The sequence below is a fragment of the Cervus canadensis genome, chromosome X, assembly GCF_019320065.1.
Source record: "Cervus canadensis isolate Bull #8, Minnesota chromosome X, ASM1932006v1, whole genome shotgun sequence".
Taxonomy (NCBI): domain Eukaryota; kingdom Metazoa; phylum Chordata; class Mammalia; order Artiodactyla; family Cervidae; genus Cervus; species Cervus canadensis.
The window spans coordinates 113,989,149-114,006,920 of NC_057419.1; the positions used below are offsets into that span (position 1 = coordinate 113,989,149).

Consider the following 17,772-nt stretch of genomic DNA (forward strand, 5'->3'; position numbering starts at 1 on the left):
GCATAGAAATCACTATGGGATGAAAGGTAAGGACAATGGGGTAAAGACACATTCACGAAATACACATGAAAGGGGGGAAAATGAGCATGTAGGTTTGGTGAAACTCCACAGTGCAGAGTTACCAGAAAAAACATGAATTAAAAGTATAGTAGGCGGGGGGCGGGGGGAGAAAAAAAAAAAAAAGTATAGTGGCTAGCTGGCCAGATTTTCTGCGGAGACAGTGAGGGAAAAAGGTATGGTGTAAATGGGTAAAGCGCTCCGGGGGGACCTTCCTTGCAGAATAGCGTATTCTGCAAAAGGATCCCAGGAAGGCAGCACCTTCCAAAGAAAGCATTCAAGCCCTCGGGTTCTCTTGGGAGTCCGGGAGTAGGCGGGGCTTCTCGGAGGGGCGGTTACCGGGGGTGGGGCTAAGTCATTGGCAGCAGCTTTCTGGTACCCGAAAAGGGGCAGGGCCATACTAGGGGCGGAGCTGCGCAGGCGGTAGCCAATGTGCGTGCCGGCGAGGGGGCGGAGCTGTCCTGGGCAGCTCAGGTGGGGCCTTGGCTGTGGCGGAGGAGTCATCGGGAGCCAAGCCCCTGAGGGGAGACCGAAGGCGGGGCGCGGCGGGACAGGGCGGAGTGGGACGCGACTGCTGTTGGCCAGCAGCTCCAGGCCTCGCGTCCACCTGTCCTCCAGCTCGTGCTGAGGTCGGTCGGCGGGGCCCACGCGGGCCTGGGTCCATGGCGGCGTCGGGGGCTCTGTCTGCCGCGGCGGCAGCAGCGGCCCTGTCGGGCGTGGCAGTGCGGCTGGCGCGCTCAGCCGCGATTCGCGGCTCGTACGGTGCCTTCTGCAAGGGGCTCACACGCACGTTGATCACCTTCTTCGACCTGGCCTGGCGTCTGCGCATGAACTTCCCCTATTTCTACATCGTGGCCTCGGTGATGCTCAACGTGCGCCTGCAGGTGAGGATCGAGTGAACGCCGGCTACCACCTCCGCCCGGTCGCGACGGCGGGGGCATCAGCATGAAGGATCACGGGTCTGGGGGCCGCCGGGACGCTCCGGGGGACGCGGAAGGGGCGAATCAGGCCTCCGGGCCCTAGACCTCCACGGAGGACGCAGCCACCGAGCCCCGGCTCTGGCCAGCCATGTCGCGGCCGGTGACGAACTGCACTGAAACTCTCAAAACGGGTCCTTTCCATCGAACTCGAGAAAATTATCTGAATGCAGCCGACCTGTTGCCTCACTTTGGCCGAAGAGGGGAGCAGAAGGAAGAAATTCTTCAGTAGGGACATGAATGACTGACCCCGACCGAAAAGGTAGGAGGCCAGAGGTTGGACTTGTGGGCTGGAGGGAGGCGGTGGCCATGACATCTAGATGTCCAGGCTGCCGGGCGGTTTGGGATGGACGAGGAAGGGACCTGAGGAAGCCAGCCTGGAAAGTTGCTGAGCCGAGAGCAGGCAAGACAGGGTGCATGCAGGCCCTCTGGACTCCCTTGTCATATATCCAAGATGGGGATGAGGGGCGGCTGCCTGGGCATCTCCAAGGGTCAGCCTATCACCTCGGCCCATGGCCCTGGTAGTGTCACCTGAACACGGGGGGATGGAGGGAAATGGCCCCGGAGAGGCCCGGAAAAAGCCCTAGAATAGAGCGCATGCTGGCCCACTTGTCCTCCACCCCTCAAGAGGCAGCCTGGAAGGATGGTTGTGTTCTTGGCCCAAGCCCAGGTTTGTCTCTTTCTCAGCCCTTCACAAGACTTCCTCCTGGTGGGTCTCTGGGACTGCTCTCTGCCTGCTCCTGCTGTCTCTGTTGCTCCTCTCCACCCTCCAAAGCTTTGCATCAGGGGACAGGGAAGAGTGGGAAAGACGTGTTCCTCCCAGCCCTGCCCCGTCTCAGCCACACTCCCTCCACCTCCTACCAGTGCCCTCCTGGTGCCACAGAATGCACTGCTCCAGTCCTGGACAGCCTCCAGCAGCCCCTGTGTCCCAGAGGATTTGGGAAAGTGGGGGTCTCCTTGAGTGGAGGGCAGCTGTCAGGCTGGGTTGGGAGAGCAGTTGGAGAAGAGGCTTGTAGGGTAGGCGACAGTTGGGGAGATGGGGACGTCTCTGGGTGAGGAGGCAACTCTCAAGTCCCCATGTTTTTCTTGCAGGAACTGGTGTTATAGAAGGTGAACTGCCCCTTCTGTGGTCTTGTTGAGAGAGTCAAATCCCTGCCTGGGGCACCCCTGACCCTAGAGCTGCCTGGGGAGCAGCCAAGAGAAGGGCCTGACACCCCGAGGAGAGGAAGGGCCTTCCAGGCAGAGAGTCTGAGGGGAGGGGTGGCCTGGTGATCCAGTACTGGCATGAGGAAGGAAGGATGGAGCTAGAGACACTCTGGGGGAGCTCTGTTCTCCCCACCTGCTGGGCTCTGGGAAGGGAGACATTTGCCCTTGTCACATAGATCAGAAGTGGGGGAGCTGAACCTGCCTCTGGGCCTGCATTCCCCACCTGCCCCCCAGTCTCTGGGAGACCTGGCACAGTGGGATGGGGGAGGGGAGCACAGGCTCCCAAGGGACCTAGAGAGAAAGGCCCGTGGTAGGGAAGGGGGGGTGTATGGCAAGTCACAGGGAAGAACCGGGGGGCAGTCTGAGCTGAGATGGTCACAGGAGAGATGAGTCCCAGAACCCCTTGGGGAGCAAGGCCCTCACACACGGTCAGGCCTCCCCACCCCAATCCAAGCCCCACCCAAGGCTTAACCAGGAGTTCCTTGGTGTTGAGTGGCATAGGCCTCTCAATTTGGGTGGGGGTGTTGGCTGGCTCCTGGGGCCGAGTGTAATCGGAGGGAAGGGATACATGTGGGTGGAGTGGAGCTGAGATCCACGTGTGACCCCATGTCTCTGTCCCCAGGCTGCCCCTCCTGCTAGGATCACCCAGGAGCAGCTGCTCTGGATGGGCCTGCAGCGGTCCTGGCTGTGCTGCTGACTGGTGCACCAGGAGTGGCACTGAGGGGAGCCGGGAGAGGCCCTGGCCCTCACCCCTCATCCCAGATCCACATCTGCTCCCTCACTGATTGCTCGGGGTCCTGGTCCTCAGTTCCCGGGACTAAGAACCACAGCAGCATGGTTGCCTCCGGGACAGAGGGGCAGAGCCTCACACCATGTGCCCTCCTCAACCACCCGGGTCCCGGCTGAAGATCTCTGCCTGCCTCACCCCGAAGCCTGAGGCTGCACCCAGGCTACCACATGCCCCCCGCAGATTCCCACAGATGGAAGGGTCCTGATGGCTTCCTCCCTTGTGCCAAGTTGCCTGGAAACCCCTGGTCCTGGTGGCTCCTCCTCCACCCCAACTGTGTCTCTCCAGGACCACTTCCAGGAGCCTGCCAGCCTTCGGACTGCATCCCTGGAGCTCTGGGGACAGCCTCTGAGAGACTGTGACATGGGGCTGCAGGGGAGGAGAGGAGCGGAGGACCAGGGGCCTCCTTGGGGCTGATGCATAAATGTGCCCTTTTCAAGTTTCGGTGACTGGATCCCCAGCCGCAGCCTCCTGGGCCAGCCTGAGAGGACCTGGGGAGGGCACTAGGGAGGGTCTTTACTTACTATGTGTGTGCCAGTGTGTGAATGTATGTGTGAGTGCCCATGTGAGTGCATGTGTGAGTGTGGGATGTGTGTGGGGATGTATGTGCGAATGTGTATGCACATGCATGAGGGCTTGAGTGTGTGAGTGTGTGGGTGTGTGTGTGGATGAGTGTGTGGGTATGAGTGCAGATGCATGAATGCACAGATGTTTATGTGTGAATGTGCGGGGGTGTGTGTGAGTGTGAATACATGTATCAGTGTGCATTTGTGAATGGGTGTGTGTCTGTGCACAAGTGTGTAATTGCTTGTGCACACACGAGTGACTACGCGCTGCAGAGCGTGCAGAACTATTTAGCAGGTGTGCAGTGCAGGATGGGCTCCCTGTCCTTCCCGGGCTTGCAGCTCTGTTGGAGCTGCCTGGGCCCTGGGAGGCTGCTTCCCAAAGTGGAGAAAGTATGTTGGAGATTCAGGGGCCTTGGGCTCAGAGACCCCTTGCCACCTGCAGAGAATCCCCCCCTCCTTGTGGGGCTCTGGCTGGGGGCTGTCTGCCCCCAAAGACATTGGCTGTGGGAAGGTCAGGGACACGTCCTCAGCACGTGTTCCTGCAACTGCTTTTCTTACCATTTTGATCTCGAGTAGTTTGTTGCTTCTGCTCTCCCACCTCTTCCTCATCTCCCGACTGAGCCCTGCTATTCTCTATGCACTTTATTTGCAGTCTGTTTTTCAGGCAGTGGAGCTTCTATACAATCACTGACTTGAATAAGACAACTTTTCCTTTTCTGTGTGTGATGAACTCTGCACCAGTAAGCGCAGTCTGGTCAGAGAAATGTTCTTGTTTCCAGTGTTGTCAAATCTTGTGTCTAAGTTAATAAAAAAATCCCTTGAATTGAATAAACTAAAAACTGGAGCCCTCCTGTTTCTGGTGTGGTGCCCCTTTGGAGGAGAGGGGCTGGTGGTGAGCTCACTGTACTCTGGTGGCCAGAAGCTGGGGGAGGTGAGCGTCCTGAGGGCTATAAGTGGGTGAGGTCATGGCAGGGATGGTGGCCTGTTCAGAAGGTGCTCTGAGACAGGACTTGACTTAGAGCGCTGCCTCCATGATGAGAAGTCAGCAGCATAGGCCTGGCCTACGATGTGGCAATTGTCCCAGTTTGTCCCATTCACAAACTATTTGAATAACCAGACAGCTAAGCGTTTCCTTTATTTTAAAGCCTGGTGTTAGAAACCACTTAATTCACTTGAACCCCAAGGATGGGGTGGGGTAGGTGAGGTGAAATGGACCATCTGCAGATCCTTTTGTGTCACCCGGAGGCCCCTCTGCAGCAGCAGGTGGCAGGGACCCATCACTTCCCTGACAGCCAGGTTGGTGTCCAGTTTTGGAGAAGATCAACCTTGGGGACCAGAAACCAGCTTCCCTTCCCTCCACTTTAGGCTCAAGCTGTCCTGTCACAGGGCCCGGGGTGGAGGCTCTGAGACTGCTGCAGAGGGAGGAGGGGTGGTGGTCAGAGGCTGGGGGAGGGAGGCCTGCAGAGGAGCTCAGCACCCACCTCAGAGGAAGGAAGGTAGGGCCCTCTTCTGCTCACAGAAACAGAAACGTCAGGTCGTGGGGTGGCTGAGACCTGTGCTTAAGCAGAGAGTCCCACGACAGGACCAAGGCTCTGAGCTACTGGCAGATCTTAAGGCCTGGCCCCGACATTCCCTGAGGGTCCTGTCACCCCACTGGAGGGACTCATTCTCTGCTTCCCATCCTCCCTCTCTGTCTCCTGACTCTGCCCACACTTAGACCAGGATCCAGCTCAGACCCCACCTCCACACCTGCACCCACCTACCCAGGCAGGGAGGAAGAGCACACAGCCTCCCCAACCCTGATCTGGGCACCCTCGGCTCCCCAAGAGATGATTCCGTCTGCTCTCCCTCCTTAGCCTCAGCCAGACCTCTCCTGCTGTGTCTTTCATGCTGCCTCCTGCTCTGCTCCTTCACTTCCACCACCCTGGGCTAAGGGCTCACTCAGCATCTGGGCCCAGGCACAGCCTGTGACTTCCGGTCCAGTGTTCTCGCTGCCTCTGGGTCTCCTTCTTGGCAGCCATGATTGTCCTGGGCCTGAGACTGCTTCTGAGCCTGTACCCTGCACCCCATCCAGCTCTCAGCTCCCTGCACCCACTTGCCCAGACCCTCCAGGGAGGCCCATTCCAGCCCTTCTGCTGCCCCCCACACCTAACCAGGCAGGAGGAAGATACCCAGCCAGTGCCTAACCATGGAAGCCAGCATGGTGGGGCTTCCCCTCTGGCCAGAGAGCCTCCTGGGGCCTACGACTGAGCTTCCCAACCTCCACAAACAGTAGACCTCCATGGGCCACAGCTCCCCACCAAGGCACTGGGTATCCCCCCAACCCTGCGCACTCAGAGACAATCTCACTCCCCACTGCTCCGCTGACAGTGGCAGAAGCTCCTGACTATCTTGAGGCTGTGTTCCACCTCAGCACTGGGAACCAGGCTGAACCTGGGAGCCTCTGCCTCTTCTGCAGAGCAGTCCCCAAGGCTACCTCAGTCAAGCTTCTCCCTTGCCTGGTCACCAAGCCTTTCTTGAGCCTTCCCTCAGTGGCTGCCATGACAGCCCTCCCTCTCTGTGGCCACCACAGGGTCCATCTGCAGCAACCGCCACTGCTCATCCACCCACAACACCCCTTACCCAGAAATCAAAGGTCTCCTCAGGAACCCCTCCTTCCCCTGCCTCCCACATCCCAATTTATGCCACACATCCCCTGTAGCTCATTAACATTCATCCTGATAATGGGGTCACAGTGGCACCCAGAGGGCCTCAGGGAAGGCGATTCTTCAGAGACCCTCAGCTGCTCATTTGGCAAGACATATTTCCTGGGCTCCTCTCCATGCCTGACCCCAAAGTAGGCCCTGAGCACCAAACCCATGGACCAGTCAGAGGAGCCCACACAGACCATGTGAGAGCAGAATAGGTGCAGGACTCATGGGAGGGTTCAGTCAGGAGGAATGCGACCCCTCATGTACCCAGAAAGTAATCTGGGGTGTCGTTGCTATGACCAGCTCCAGGTCCAAGGTTAACTCAGAGCAGCCTGGCCACCCAGACCAGCAGAGCCATAGGTGACCTTCCCAGTTCCCAGAGACTGGCAGCCAAAGATTGCGTTTTTACATGGTGTACATTAAAAATAAATGTCAGGACACATGTGGCAGGAATTCCAATGAATGCACCAGACACAACTGGAAGATAATTCCATCGATGTTCCCGAGGCAATTTTTCTGGAAAGTCTTATCTAAAGTTGTTTCCAGGTGAATACCATGGCAGATCTGAGCACTTTTTAAAGCATTTCTTATTCAGATATTGTGCACATCCTTAACCCAGACCCTGTAGAGTGTTCTCCATCCTGCTTTTCCTACCTCTCTCTACAACAGGATTTTGCACCCAGGAGTACAGAGGGCAGAGCCCCAGCCCAGGAATCAAAGGCCAGGTGGGGTTCCAGCTCTACAGATCACCAGCTATGGGGATGTGCGCGTGGCACTGTGCCTCACTGCACCTGTTTCCTGGCCTACAGGCACAGTAGTGCAGGCCCCAAGGAAGTAACATCTCAATTCTTTTTGATGTTTTGAGACCAGTAGACTATTTTCTCTATGTTTCTGTTTTCTTATTTTCTATGACTTCATGATGATGATGGCAACTCTCCATTTATATGCCACCTGCAAAATACTGCAGTTTGACCTTGCCCTGCTGGGTGCCCTTTCCACAAGGTCAAATTTAACAGAAAGCCAGTCTCTGTCACCCTGGGAATCCCAGTGATATGGCTAAAGCAGAGGCTCTACAACCTCATTTTGACACCCATTCCTCCCACTCACTTTCTGTGCCCCAAGACCTCTCTTCTCATCCCCTTAGCATGTGCCTGTTGGCCATCTGTATGTCCTTTTTTTTTTTTTTTTTTTTTTGAGAAATGTCTGTTTAGCTCTTCTGCCCATTTTTTCATTTTTTTTTATATTGAGTTTCCTGATTTATTTGTATATTTTGGAAATTAAACCTTTGATAAATTAGGAGTATGGTATTAACATATACCCACTACTATATATAAAATAAACAAGGATTTACTGTAAAGCATAGGGAACTATATTCACTATTTTCTAATGACTTAGAAAAATTTTAAAAAGAATATACATATATAAAACCAAATCACTTTGCTGTGCTCTCCTAAAACTAACACAATATTGTAAATCAGCTGTACAATCAATTAAAATACCATGAATCAATTTAAAAAGCAAAACTGACTGCATATGGATGACTGCTTCTGTCAATGAAGTTCTTGGTCACACAGTTCCCACAGGGTTTTCTGATATAGTTCAAGGGATCCACCAACACCAGCCAGCCTTGGACTGGAGCATGAAGTCTTCACCAAGTTTTGGCAGAATTTGCTTTCTGTAATGAACAAACCATGAGGATAAGATATACAGGTTTTCGAGTTATAGGAGGTGCAAGATCTTGAGCAAATAAGAATGTATGAACTGACTATGTGCTTCAGATTTCTATGCATACCACAAGATTTGCAAATACATCTGGGACACAGGGTACCCCCTTAAGTCACCAGGGACTTTTCAGAACACCAGCAGTACTGGGAATTGTCAGTACCTTTTGTACACCAGGCACATGGTGCTTGGAGCAGACTTGGGAGGGGAAACTAGCTGGGTTTGAACCCGGACTCTTGAGCGGAGTCACTTTGTCCAGGTTCTTCAGACTCTCTGGGCTTCCCTGGTGGCTGAGTGGTAAAAAATCTGCTTGAAACCCACTTGAGAGGCGGGTTCAATCCCTGGGTCAGGAAAATCCCCTGGAGAAGGGAATGACTACCCACTCCAGTATTCTTGCCTGGAGAATTTCATGGACAGAGGAGCCTGGCAGGCTATGGTCCATGGGGTCATAAAGAGTCAGACAGGACTCAGCGACTGAGCACATTCAGATTCTCTGTCATTCACTTCATCTGTGAGATGGTGAGTAATTCTGTGGTTCTCTGAGGAACATGTGAACCAAAACACATCAATCACTGAACACTGAGCACGGTGACTGACTCGTGGAAGTGGTCTGTACACAAGACCCCGTCTTGGTTAGTGATCAGCTTGATTCAGAGCTGGTCAGAAGAGCTGCTCAGTCTCAGGACATCAAAAGACAAGCTGTTCTTGCTGAAGCTGGGGAGGGGCTGGTGACTAGAGTCCTGCCTCTGGACTTCCATCCATAGCAGCAGTGAGAGCCCTTGAGCCACTTCTGTAGTGTACGCTAGCCTGCTACTCAAAGTGTGGTCCAGGGACCAGCAGCATCAGTATCACCTGGGAACTTGTCACTCTGAGGCCTCCACCACAGACCTATTGAATTAGGACTTACACTTTCATAATAACTGGTGATTCCAGCGCACATTAGAGTTTGAAAAGCACTACTCCCTGGTATCTTGAGAGTTGAGAGGTTGACATAAGTAAACTGTATTTTAAATGAACTAAAAAAAGACTTACAGTGATGTACCCAAAACCAAAAAACTAATGGGTGTGAGAGTCAAGATTAGCATCCAGGTTTCCTGACTTTCAGCTCAGGCTTTTCTGCACTATTGTGATCAGTTGCACCCTGTGGCAGATTCCCCTATGATCCCAGAGGACTGGTTCATGCCTTGTTTCTGCAACTTAGCCCCTGTCATATGTCCTTGCATCTAAATCCATGACTTGTGAGACTTCCTTGGTGATCCAGTAGTTAAGATTTCACCTTCCAGGGCTCCCTTGATGGTTCAGTGGTTGAGAATCAGCCTGCCAGTTCACCGCACAAGGCTTCCATCTCTGGTCAGGAAGATCCCACTTGCCACAGAGCAACGAAGCCAGGGAGCCACAACTATTGAAGCCTTCTGGCTCTAGAGCCTGTGCTCCTAAACAAGAGAAGCCACGGCAATGAAAAGCCCGCGTACTGCTACCAAGAGTAGCCCTGGCTCGCTGTAGCCAGAGAAAAGACCCAGCACAGCCAAAATAACCTAGGAACCGATTACATTCTTCCGATTTTTTTGAGTGGAACAGCGCCATCTGCTGGTTGATTCCTTGAACTACATCAGAACGCCCTAAAGGTGTGTTGCCAAGGCCCTCAGCGACAGGGACAGTCATCCCTGCACAACCAGTTTTGATAAGGGCAAGGTAAGAAAGAGAAGAGAGGCCTTGGGACACACGAAGGGAGTGGGAGGAATATATGTCAACGTGAGGGTGCAGAGCCTCGTATAACTCGAAAACCCAGTGGAGCTGCGCCGTCTACTGGTGAATTCTTTGAATTACATCAGAAAACCCTGGGGGTGTTGTGTTGGCAATCCACATCACATCCATCAGTGGACACTTGAGCACAGTGGCTGACACGCAGAAGCGGTCTATCCATGAGGACCCGTCTTCGTTAGTGATCGGCTTGATTCTGAGCTGGTCAGAAGAGCTTCTTAGTCTCAGGACGTCAAAACGCAGCACCCAGTCAGGGTCAAGGGCATAAACTCTATTTAGACACAGCAGCTCCACCACTTAACCAGGGCAGGCCACTCGGCCTCTCTGAGCCGCAGCTTCTTGACTGGTCAAATTGGCGTGGATAGCACCCACCTGGCGACTGTCGTGGGTCCAATGCGGCCGCGAGCATGGGTAAGGGCCTGGCTCATCCTGGGACGGGTTCGGTGGGTGGCGGCTTCTGTGTGAACCCGGCTGCGAGGGCGCCTCCACTGCGCACCATCCGGAAGCAACTCACTCCTTCCGCCTCATCTGTAGCTCCTTCACCCAATTCTCATCTGCCTGCCCTCAGCTGCACAGAGTGGATAGCCGAGATCCAAAGGAAGAAAAAAAAGAACACAGGAAATGGAAGGGATTCTATTCATCAACCTTTCCCTGGATTTGGAAAAGACAAAGCCACCCTGTGACTTTCAGGGTGTACTACAGCTGAAACCCCCCTCACAGCCTTCCCCTGCTGCCTCTTTGGTGTACCTGAACCTTTGGCCTCCCGCAGCCACAGGAGCAAGCCAGTTGGTACTATTGCGTCTCCTCCCCGGTGCGGGGAGGGGGGGCCGCTGGAAGAATAACTGAAGGCTGAGAGCTCCGCTAGATTCCTGCCCTCACTCGGTTCTGCCCTCTGCCTCCACCAATCTCTATCTATGCTTTTCCATCACCTGTGTGTTCCATGGAGCATACGGATTTTCTCAGCCTTTTATGCCACAGAGGACTTAAACCTGCAAAGTCAGCCACATTGTTTTCCTCTGGAAAATTTATGGAACTGTAGACTATTATTTTTCACCTGGGGCTTCTGAGGTCCCCAGTTAAAATACATCTGTTCTAGCATCACTTTCCCTCAAGAATATCTTCTGCTTTCTAATTCATGTTGGTATTTTACCCTGGCCATTATAGTTCCCACTGTAGTTCTCATCGTGAAAGCTGATTGGCATTCTAGCTTGTATATCAGTCTCTGGTGAGTATATCTTAATTTTTGACTCTTGCAAAAATGAGTTCATTACCCTGCAATATCAAGAACCAACCCTTAGTGGTAACCAAGCAGATTCTAATCAGAGATCTAGCTGCTTTTGGCACACTCAAGTGTTCATAGTCAAACTGTTCCAAGTTGAATTTGTCTTTTCTAAAAACCCAAAATACCCTTCTTTTCTTTTTTGGTTCCCTATCTTGTGTGGTATCCAAAATCAGGAGTCGTCTCTGAATTGGCTGTGTCCTTCTCCCCCATGCATCCTGTTAGTAAGACTCTACTTCCTGTTGTTTCTTGAATCCATCCCCCTATCAGCCTTGCTTTGGTTTAGATACAACTTATTTTGCTGTTGACTCTCTACAAGTTTCCTGTCACTGTCTACCCATTCCCAGGTTTTCAGCCCCACCCCAACCAATGCCAGTGTTCACCCTCCTTCTCCTAGATAATGTGCTTCAAGGAAACCATAAATATAGCCATTCCATTCTTCTCTCAATATCTTTGAACAAATCTCCAAGTTTAGGATTAAACTGCATCTCCAGAGCACCTCTGACCCCTTCTCGCTGATGCACATTGTGCACTGTGAGGTTTGTTTTCTTGCTCTCTGGAGAATAATGAGCTTAAAAGAGCACTTCATGTGCAGAAGGGCCTGAACTTGCTGTTTCTCACCAAACAGATTGCATTTCACAAACTTCATGACAATGATCAAAACACATGGAAGTTGAAAAATAATACAGAGAAACTGCATATTCTCATCATCTATGAGCAATAAGTATCAACCCATAGGGGACTTCCCTGCTGGCCCAGTGGTTAGGACTCTGAGCTCCCAATGCAAGGGGCCCAGGTTCGATCCCTCATCAGGGAACTAGACCCCACATGCTGCAGCTAAGACCTGGTGCAGCCAAATAAATGAATAAATATTTAAAAAAAAAGTATCAACCCATAGTCAATGAGAATTGATCTCTGCCCCTTTCTCTTTCCTACCACCATGCAATTAATTCAAAATCAATCCTATATATCCTATATGAGTATGTACAGGAAATTGCTTTCAAAAGGTGAACTGGAAAGCCTTATGAATAACACTAAATAAGCAATTTTTGGATCTGTTGTATTCATCCATTTTATCAGCTTGTGAGATAATTCAGACATCCCACATGCAGGAATAATGTTTTGAGTTTCAGGGTCCATGAATAATCACAGCCCTATAGGAAAAGAAACCTTTGCGGGTGACTCCAGCTGATGCAAGTGAGTGTACTAGGCCATGTGGTGTGGTGCATGATGGTGCTATATTGCATATCGGGTGGCTGTAAGAAGCCTATGTCAAGTCAATAGATGAGAGTCTTCCTGGCATATACTAGAGGAAGTGCATGCTCTCTTCATCTTTTTATTGCCTCCCTGATACTAGAAGACTAAATGCCCCACTGTGAGATACCAGGTCTCTCAAGCTGCCCTGCATAACTGGTGATTTCTGAGGCTTAACAATTCATTAAGGAAAGAAAGAGATTAGGTAAATAAATAGATCCCTATGAGAAATTATCCTTTGGGCCACAACACAAAAGCCACACATACATATTTGAGGACTATAAGAATGTTTAAGGAAATCTCCTGACCCTGCTAAGGTAAGGCAGAATTAGAGTGATTGGTATGGTCCTATGCATGGTCACAGAAGAAGTCAGGAGGTTCTGACACTAAAAGTAAAGGAACAAAAGCAAAAAATAAGCAAGTGAGGCTATATTAAACTAAAAGGCCTCTGCCCAGCAAAGGAAACCATCAATGAAATGAAAAGGCAACTACTAAATGGGTGAAAATACTTGCATGTCATATATCTGATAAGGGGCTAATATATATATATATGAACTTCCCTGGTGGCTCAGATGGTAAAGAATCTGCCTGCAACTCAGGAGACCCAGGTTTGACCCCTGGGTAAGGAAGATCACCTGAAGGAAGAAATAGAATATATAAAAACCTCATACAACTCAAGAGCAGAAAAGTGAATAGTGCCATTAAAACTGGGCAGAGGATTTGAATAGAAATTTTCCCAAAGACATACAGATGACCAGTGTTAGTTGCTCAGTTGTGTCTGACTCTTTGCAGACTCCATGCACTGTAGCTGGCCAGGCTTCTCTGTCCATGGACTTCTCCAGGCAAGAATACTGGAGTGGGTTGCCATTCCCTTCTCCAGCAGATCTTCCCAACCTAAGGATCAAACCCAGGTCTCCCACATTGCAGGCAGATTCTTTACTTTTGAGCCACCAGGGAAACCCAGATGGCCAACAGGTACATTAAAAGATGCTCTCACCACTATTATTCAAGATAGTTTTGGAAGTCCTAGCTACAGCAATCAGAGAAGAAAAAGAAATAAAAGGAATCCAGATTGGATAAGAAGAAGTAAAGCTCTCACTGTTTGCAGATGACATACTATACATAGAAAACCCTAAAGATACTATCAGAAAATTACTAGAGCTAATCTGTGAATTTAGCAAAGTTGCAGGATACAAAATCAATACACAGAAATCACTTGCATCTCTATACACTAACAATGAAAAATCAGGAAAAGAAATTAAGGAATCAATCCTATTCACCATTGCAACAAAAAGAATAAAATATATAGGAATAAACCTACCTAAGGAGACAAAAGAACTGTATCCTGTATACAGAAAATTATAAGACACTGATGAAAGAAATCAAAGATAAAAAACAGATGGAGAGATATTCCATGTTCCTGGGTAGGAATAATCAATATTGTGAAAATGATTATACTACCAAATGCAATATAACATATTCAATGTGATCCCTATCAAATTACTAATGGCATTTTTCACAGAACTAGAACAAAAATTTCACAGTTTATATGGAAACACAAATGACCCTGAAAACCCAAAGCAGTCTTGAGAAAGAAAAATGGAGCAGTAGGAATCAACCTTCCTGACTTCAGACAATACTACAAAGTTACAGTCATCAAGACAGCATGGTACTGGCACAAAAACAGAAATATAGACCAATGGAAAAAGACAGAAAGTCCAGAAATAAACTCATGCATCTATCCATACCTTATTTTTGACAAAGCAGGTAAAAATATACAATGGGGCAAAGATAGCCTCTTCAGTAAACAGTGCTGGGAAAACTGGACAGCTACATGTAAAAGAATGAAATTAGAACACTTCCTAACACCATACACAAAGATAAACTCAAAAAGGATTAAAGACCTACATGTAAGATCAGAAACTATAAAACTCTTAGAGGAAATCATAGGCAGAACACTTGATGACATAAATCAAAGCAAGATCTTCTATGATCCACCTCCTAGAGTAATAGAAATAAAAACAAAAGTAAACAAGTGAGACCTAATTAAACTTGAAAGCTTTTGCACAGCAAAGGAAACTATAAGCAAGGTGAAAAGAAAACCCTCAGAATGGGAGAAAATAATAGCAAATGAAACAACTGGCAGAGGATTAATTTCCAAAATATACAAGCAGCTCATACAACTCAATGCCAGAAAAATAAACACCCCAATCAAAAAGTGGGGAAAAGACCTAAACAGACATTTCTCCAAAGATATACAGATGGCTAATAAACACATGAGAAGATGCTCACTATTGCTTATTATTAGAGAAATGCACATCAAAACTACAATGAGATATCACCTCACACCAGTCAGAATGGCCATCATCAAAAAGTCTACAAACAATAAATGTGGAGAAAAAGGAACCCTCTTGTGCTGTTGGTGGGAATGTAAATTGATACAGCCACTATGGAAGATGTTATGGAGATTACTTAAAAAACTAGGAATAAAACCACCATATGACCAAGCAATCCCACTCATAGGCATACACCCTGAGGAAACCAAAATTGAAAAAGACACATGTACCCCACTGTTCATTGCAGCACTATTTACAATAGCTAGAACACGTAATAAACCTAGATGTCCATTGACAGATGAATGGATAAAGAAGTTGTGGTACATATACACAATGGAATATTACTCAGCCATAAAAGGTATGCATTTTAGTTAGTTCTAAAGAGGTGGATGAAACTAGAGCCTATCAGAGTGAAGTAAGTAGAAAAAGAAAGATAAATGTCATACACTAACACATATATCAAAAATGTCAAGGTCAAGAAGCAACAGTTAGAACTGTACATGGAATAATAGACTGGTTCCAAATGAGGAAAGGAGTATGTCAAGGCTGTATATTGTCACCTTGCTTATTTAACTTATATGCAGAGTACATCATGAGAAATGCCAGGCTGGATGAAGCACAAGCTGGAATCAAGATTGCTGGGAGAAATATCAATAACCTTAGATATGCAGATGACACCACCCTTATGGCAGAGGGCGAGGAAGAACTAAAGAGCCTCTTGATAAAAGTGAAAGAGGAGAGTGAAAAAGCTGGCTTAAAACTCAACATTCAGGAAACCAAGCTCATGGCATCTGGTCCCATCACTTCATGGCAAATAGATGGGGAAACAATGGACACAGTGACAGACTTTATTTTCTTGGGCTCCAAAATCACTGCAGATGGTGACTGCAGCCATGAAATTAAAAGACACTTGGTCCTTGGAAGAAAAGCTATGACCAACCTAGACAGCATATTAAAAAGCAGAGACATTCCTTTGCCAACAAAGGTCTGTCTAGTCAAGGCTATTGTTTTTCCAGTAGTCATGTATGGATGTGAGAGTTGGACTATAAAGAAAGCTGAGCACTGAAGAATTGATGCTTTTGAACTGTGGTGTTGGAGGAGACTCTTCAGAGTCTCTTGGACTGGAAGGAGATTCAACCAGTCCATCCTAAAGGAAGTCAGTCCTGAATATTCATTGCCTGATGCTGAAGCTGAAACTCCAATACTTTGTCCACCCAGTGCAAAAACTGACTCATTGGAAAACACCCTGATGCTGGGAAAGATTGAAGGTGGGAGGAGAAGGGGACGACAGAGGATGAGATAGTTGGATGGCATCACCGACTCGATGGACACGAATTTGAGTAAGCTCCAGGATTTGATGATGGACAGGGAAGCCTGGCGTGCTGTAGTCCATGGGATCGCAAAGAGTCGGACACGACTGAGCAATTGAACTGAATGCATATAAATGAAATCTAGAACGATGGTAACAAAGAATTTATTTGCAGGACAGCAGTGGAGAAACAGACAGAGAACAGACTAATGGACACAGGGAAAGGGGAGGAGAGGCTGAAATGTATGGAGAGAGTAACATGGAAACTTAAAGTACCATATGTAAAATAGATATCCAATGGGAATTTGCTGTATGTTTCAGGGAAATCAAACAGGCTCTCTGTTTGAGACCCACAGCCTAGAGGGATGGGATGGGGAGGGAGATAGGAGGGAGGTTCAAGAAGTAGGGGACATATATATACCTATGGCTGATTCATTTTGAGGTTTGACAGAAAACAACAAAATTCTGTAAAGCAGTTATCTTTTAATTAAAACATAAATAAAAAGGAAAAAAATGCACTATGCTGTTAACCATCAGGGAAATGTAAACCAAAATGATAATGTGATATCACCTCACACTTGTTAGAATGGCCATTATGAAAAAGATGAGCTATAGCAAGTATTGACAGAAATGTGAAGAAATATGAACCTTCCCACACCACTGGTGGAAATGTAATTGGTGCAGTCACTATGGAAAACAATATGGATGTTCCTCAGAAACAAACAAAAAAATAGAGTTACCATATGATCCAGCAATTCCACTCCTGGGAACATATCAAAAAAGAAAAAGAAAAATGCTAGCTTGAAAAGATACATGCAAGCCCTTTCCCAAGTGTCTTGGAGGAGACAAACCCAGTTGGTAGAGGAATTTGTAAAATACTTATGTTTTTCAGTAAGATATGTATGTTGAAAAAGCTCCCACTTGCAGATGTTATTATTTGTGATGACTACAAGCACGATGGGTGAAGATGTGGCTCTGCGTGGGCATCACACCAGGTACCGAGTGGGACTCTGGGCTCAGTAATCTGGGCATTGATGAGAGGTGGTGGGTGACAGGGGGAGGGGTCTCCAGGCTGGAATTGAAGTTCTCCCCTTGTTAAGGTAAGAAAGGTGGTAGGTAATCTGACACCTTCCTACGTGAAGTGTTCCTTTTGCCTACTACATGAGGGCCACAATACATGTTCAGATACTGTGGGGGTGTTGGGCAGTTCCTGCTAGAGTGAGGCAAAGTTAGGGTGACCAGCACGGTTCTGCAGAACATCAGTGCAGAAGTCACAGGGAACAAAACTGGAACTAGTGAGCATGCTCTTCTCTCTGGGTAAGATGGTAATTGATGTGAATGGTGAGTCTCAGAAGGATGTACCCTCTCCCCACTGCAGCCACTGTAATAGCCCCCATACAGATCTTGTGATGTCACCAAACTGATGTTGCTCCTACTTGGAATGTTTCCCTTCAAGCTGGAGCAAAGAGGAGGCCCATATAATTGCTCTTAGGCACTAAAAAGGCATTCCAACAGGGGTCTTCACCTAGTCCCCAATTCAGCCCCCCTTCTGGTAAGCTTTCACTAGTGGTAAAGAACCCGTCTGCCAATGCAGGAGATGTAAGACACACGGGTTCCATCCCTGGGTCAGGAAGATCCCCTGGAAGAGGACATGGTAACCCACTCCAGTATTCTTGCTTCCACCTATAAAGTTGTTTGCTGCTCAGGATTGAATCTTGATTCCTTGGATGACTGAAAGTTGAAGTGTTTAGAGGAAAGAAAATCATTTTTACACAGATTTTACATAGTTTCTCTTTTTTCACTTAGTGTTTCAAATGTATTAGCCAAA

General features: G+C 48.6%; 1 protein-coding gene across 1 annotated transcript; it reads left to right on the plus strand.

Annotated features, from left to right (window-relative positions):
* The first annotated feature begins 511 nt into the window (after positions 1-511).
* On the plus strand, positions 512-4,437 carry SMIM10L2B (small integral membrane protein 10 like 2B). Its single transcript, XM_043459747.1, has 2 exons — positions 512-1,296; positions 2,863-4,437. The coding sequence occupies exon 1, from the start codon at positions 720-722 to the stop codon at positions 954-956; it is 237 nt and encodes a 78-aa protein (XP_043315682.1). The 5' UTR covers positions 512-719; the 3' UTR covers positions 957-1,296; positions 2,863-4,437.
* Positions 4,438-17,772: the final 13,335 nt, after the last annotated feature.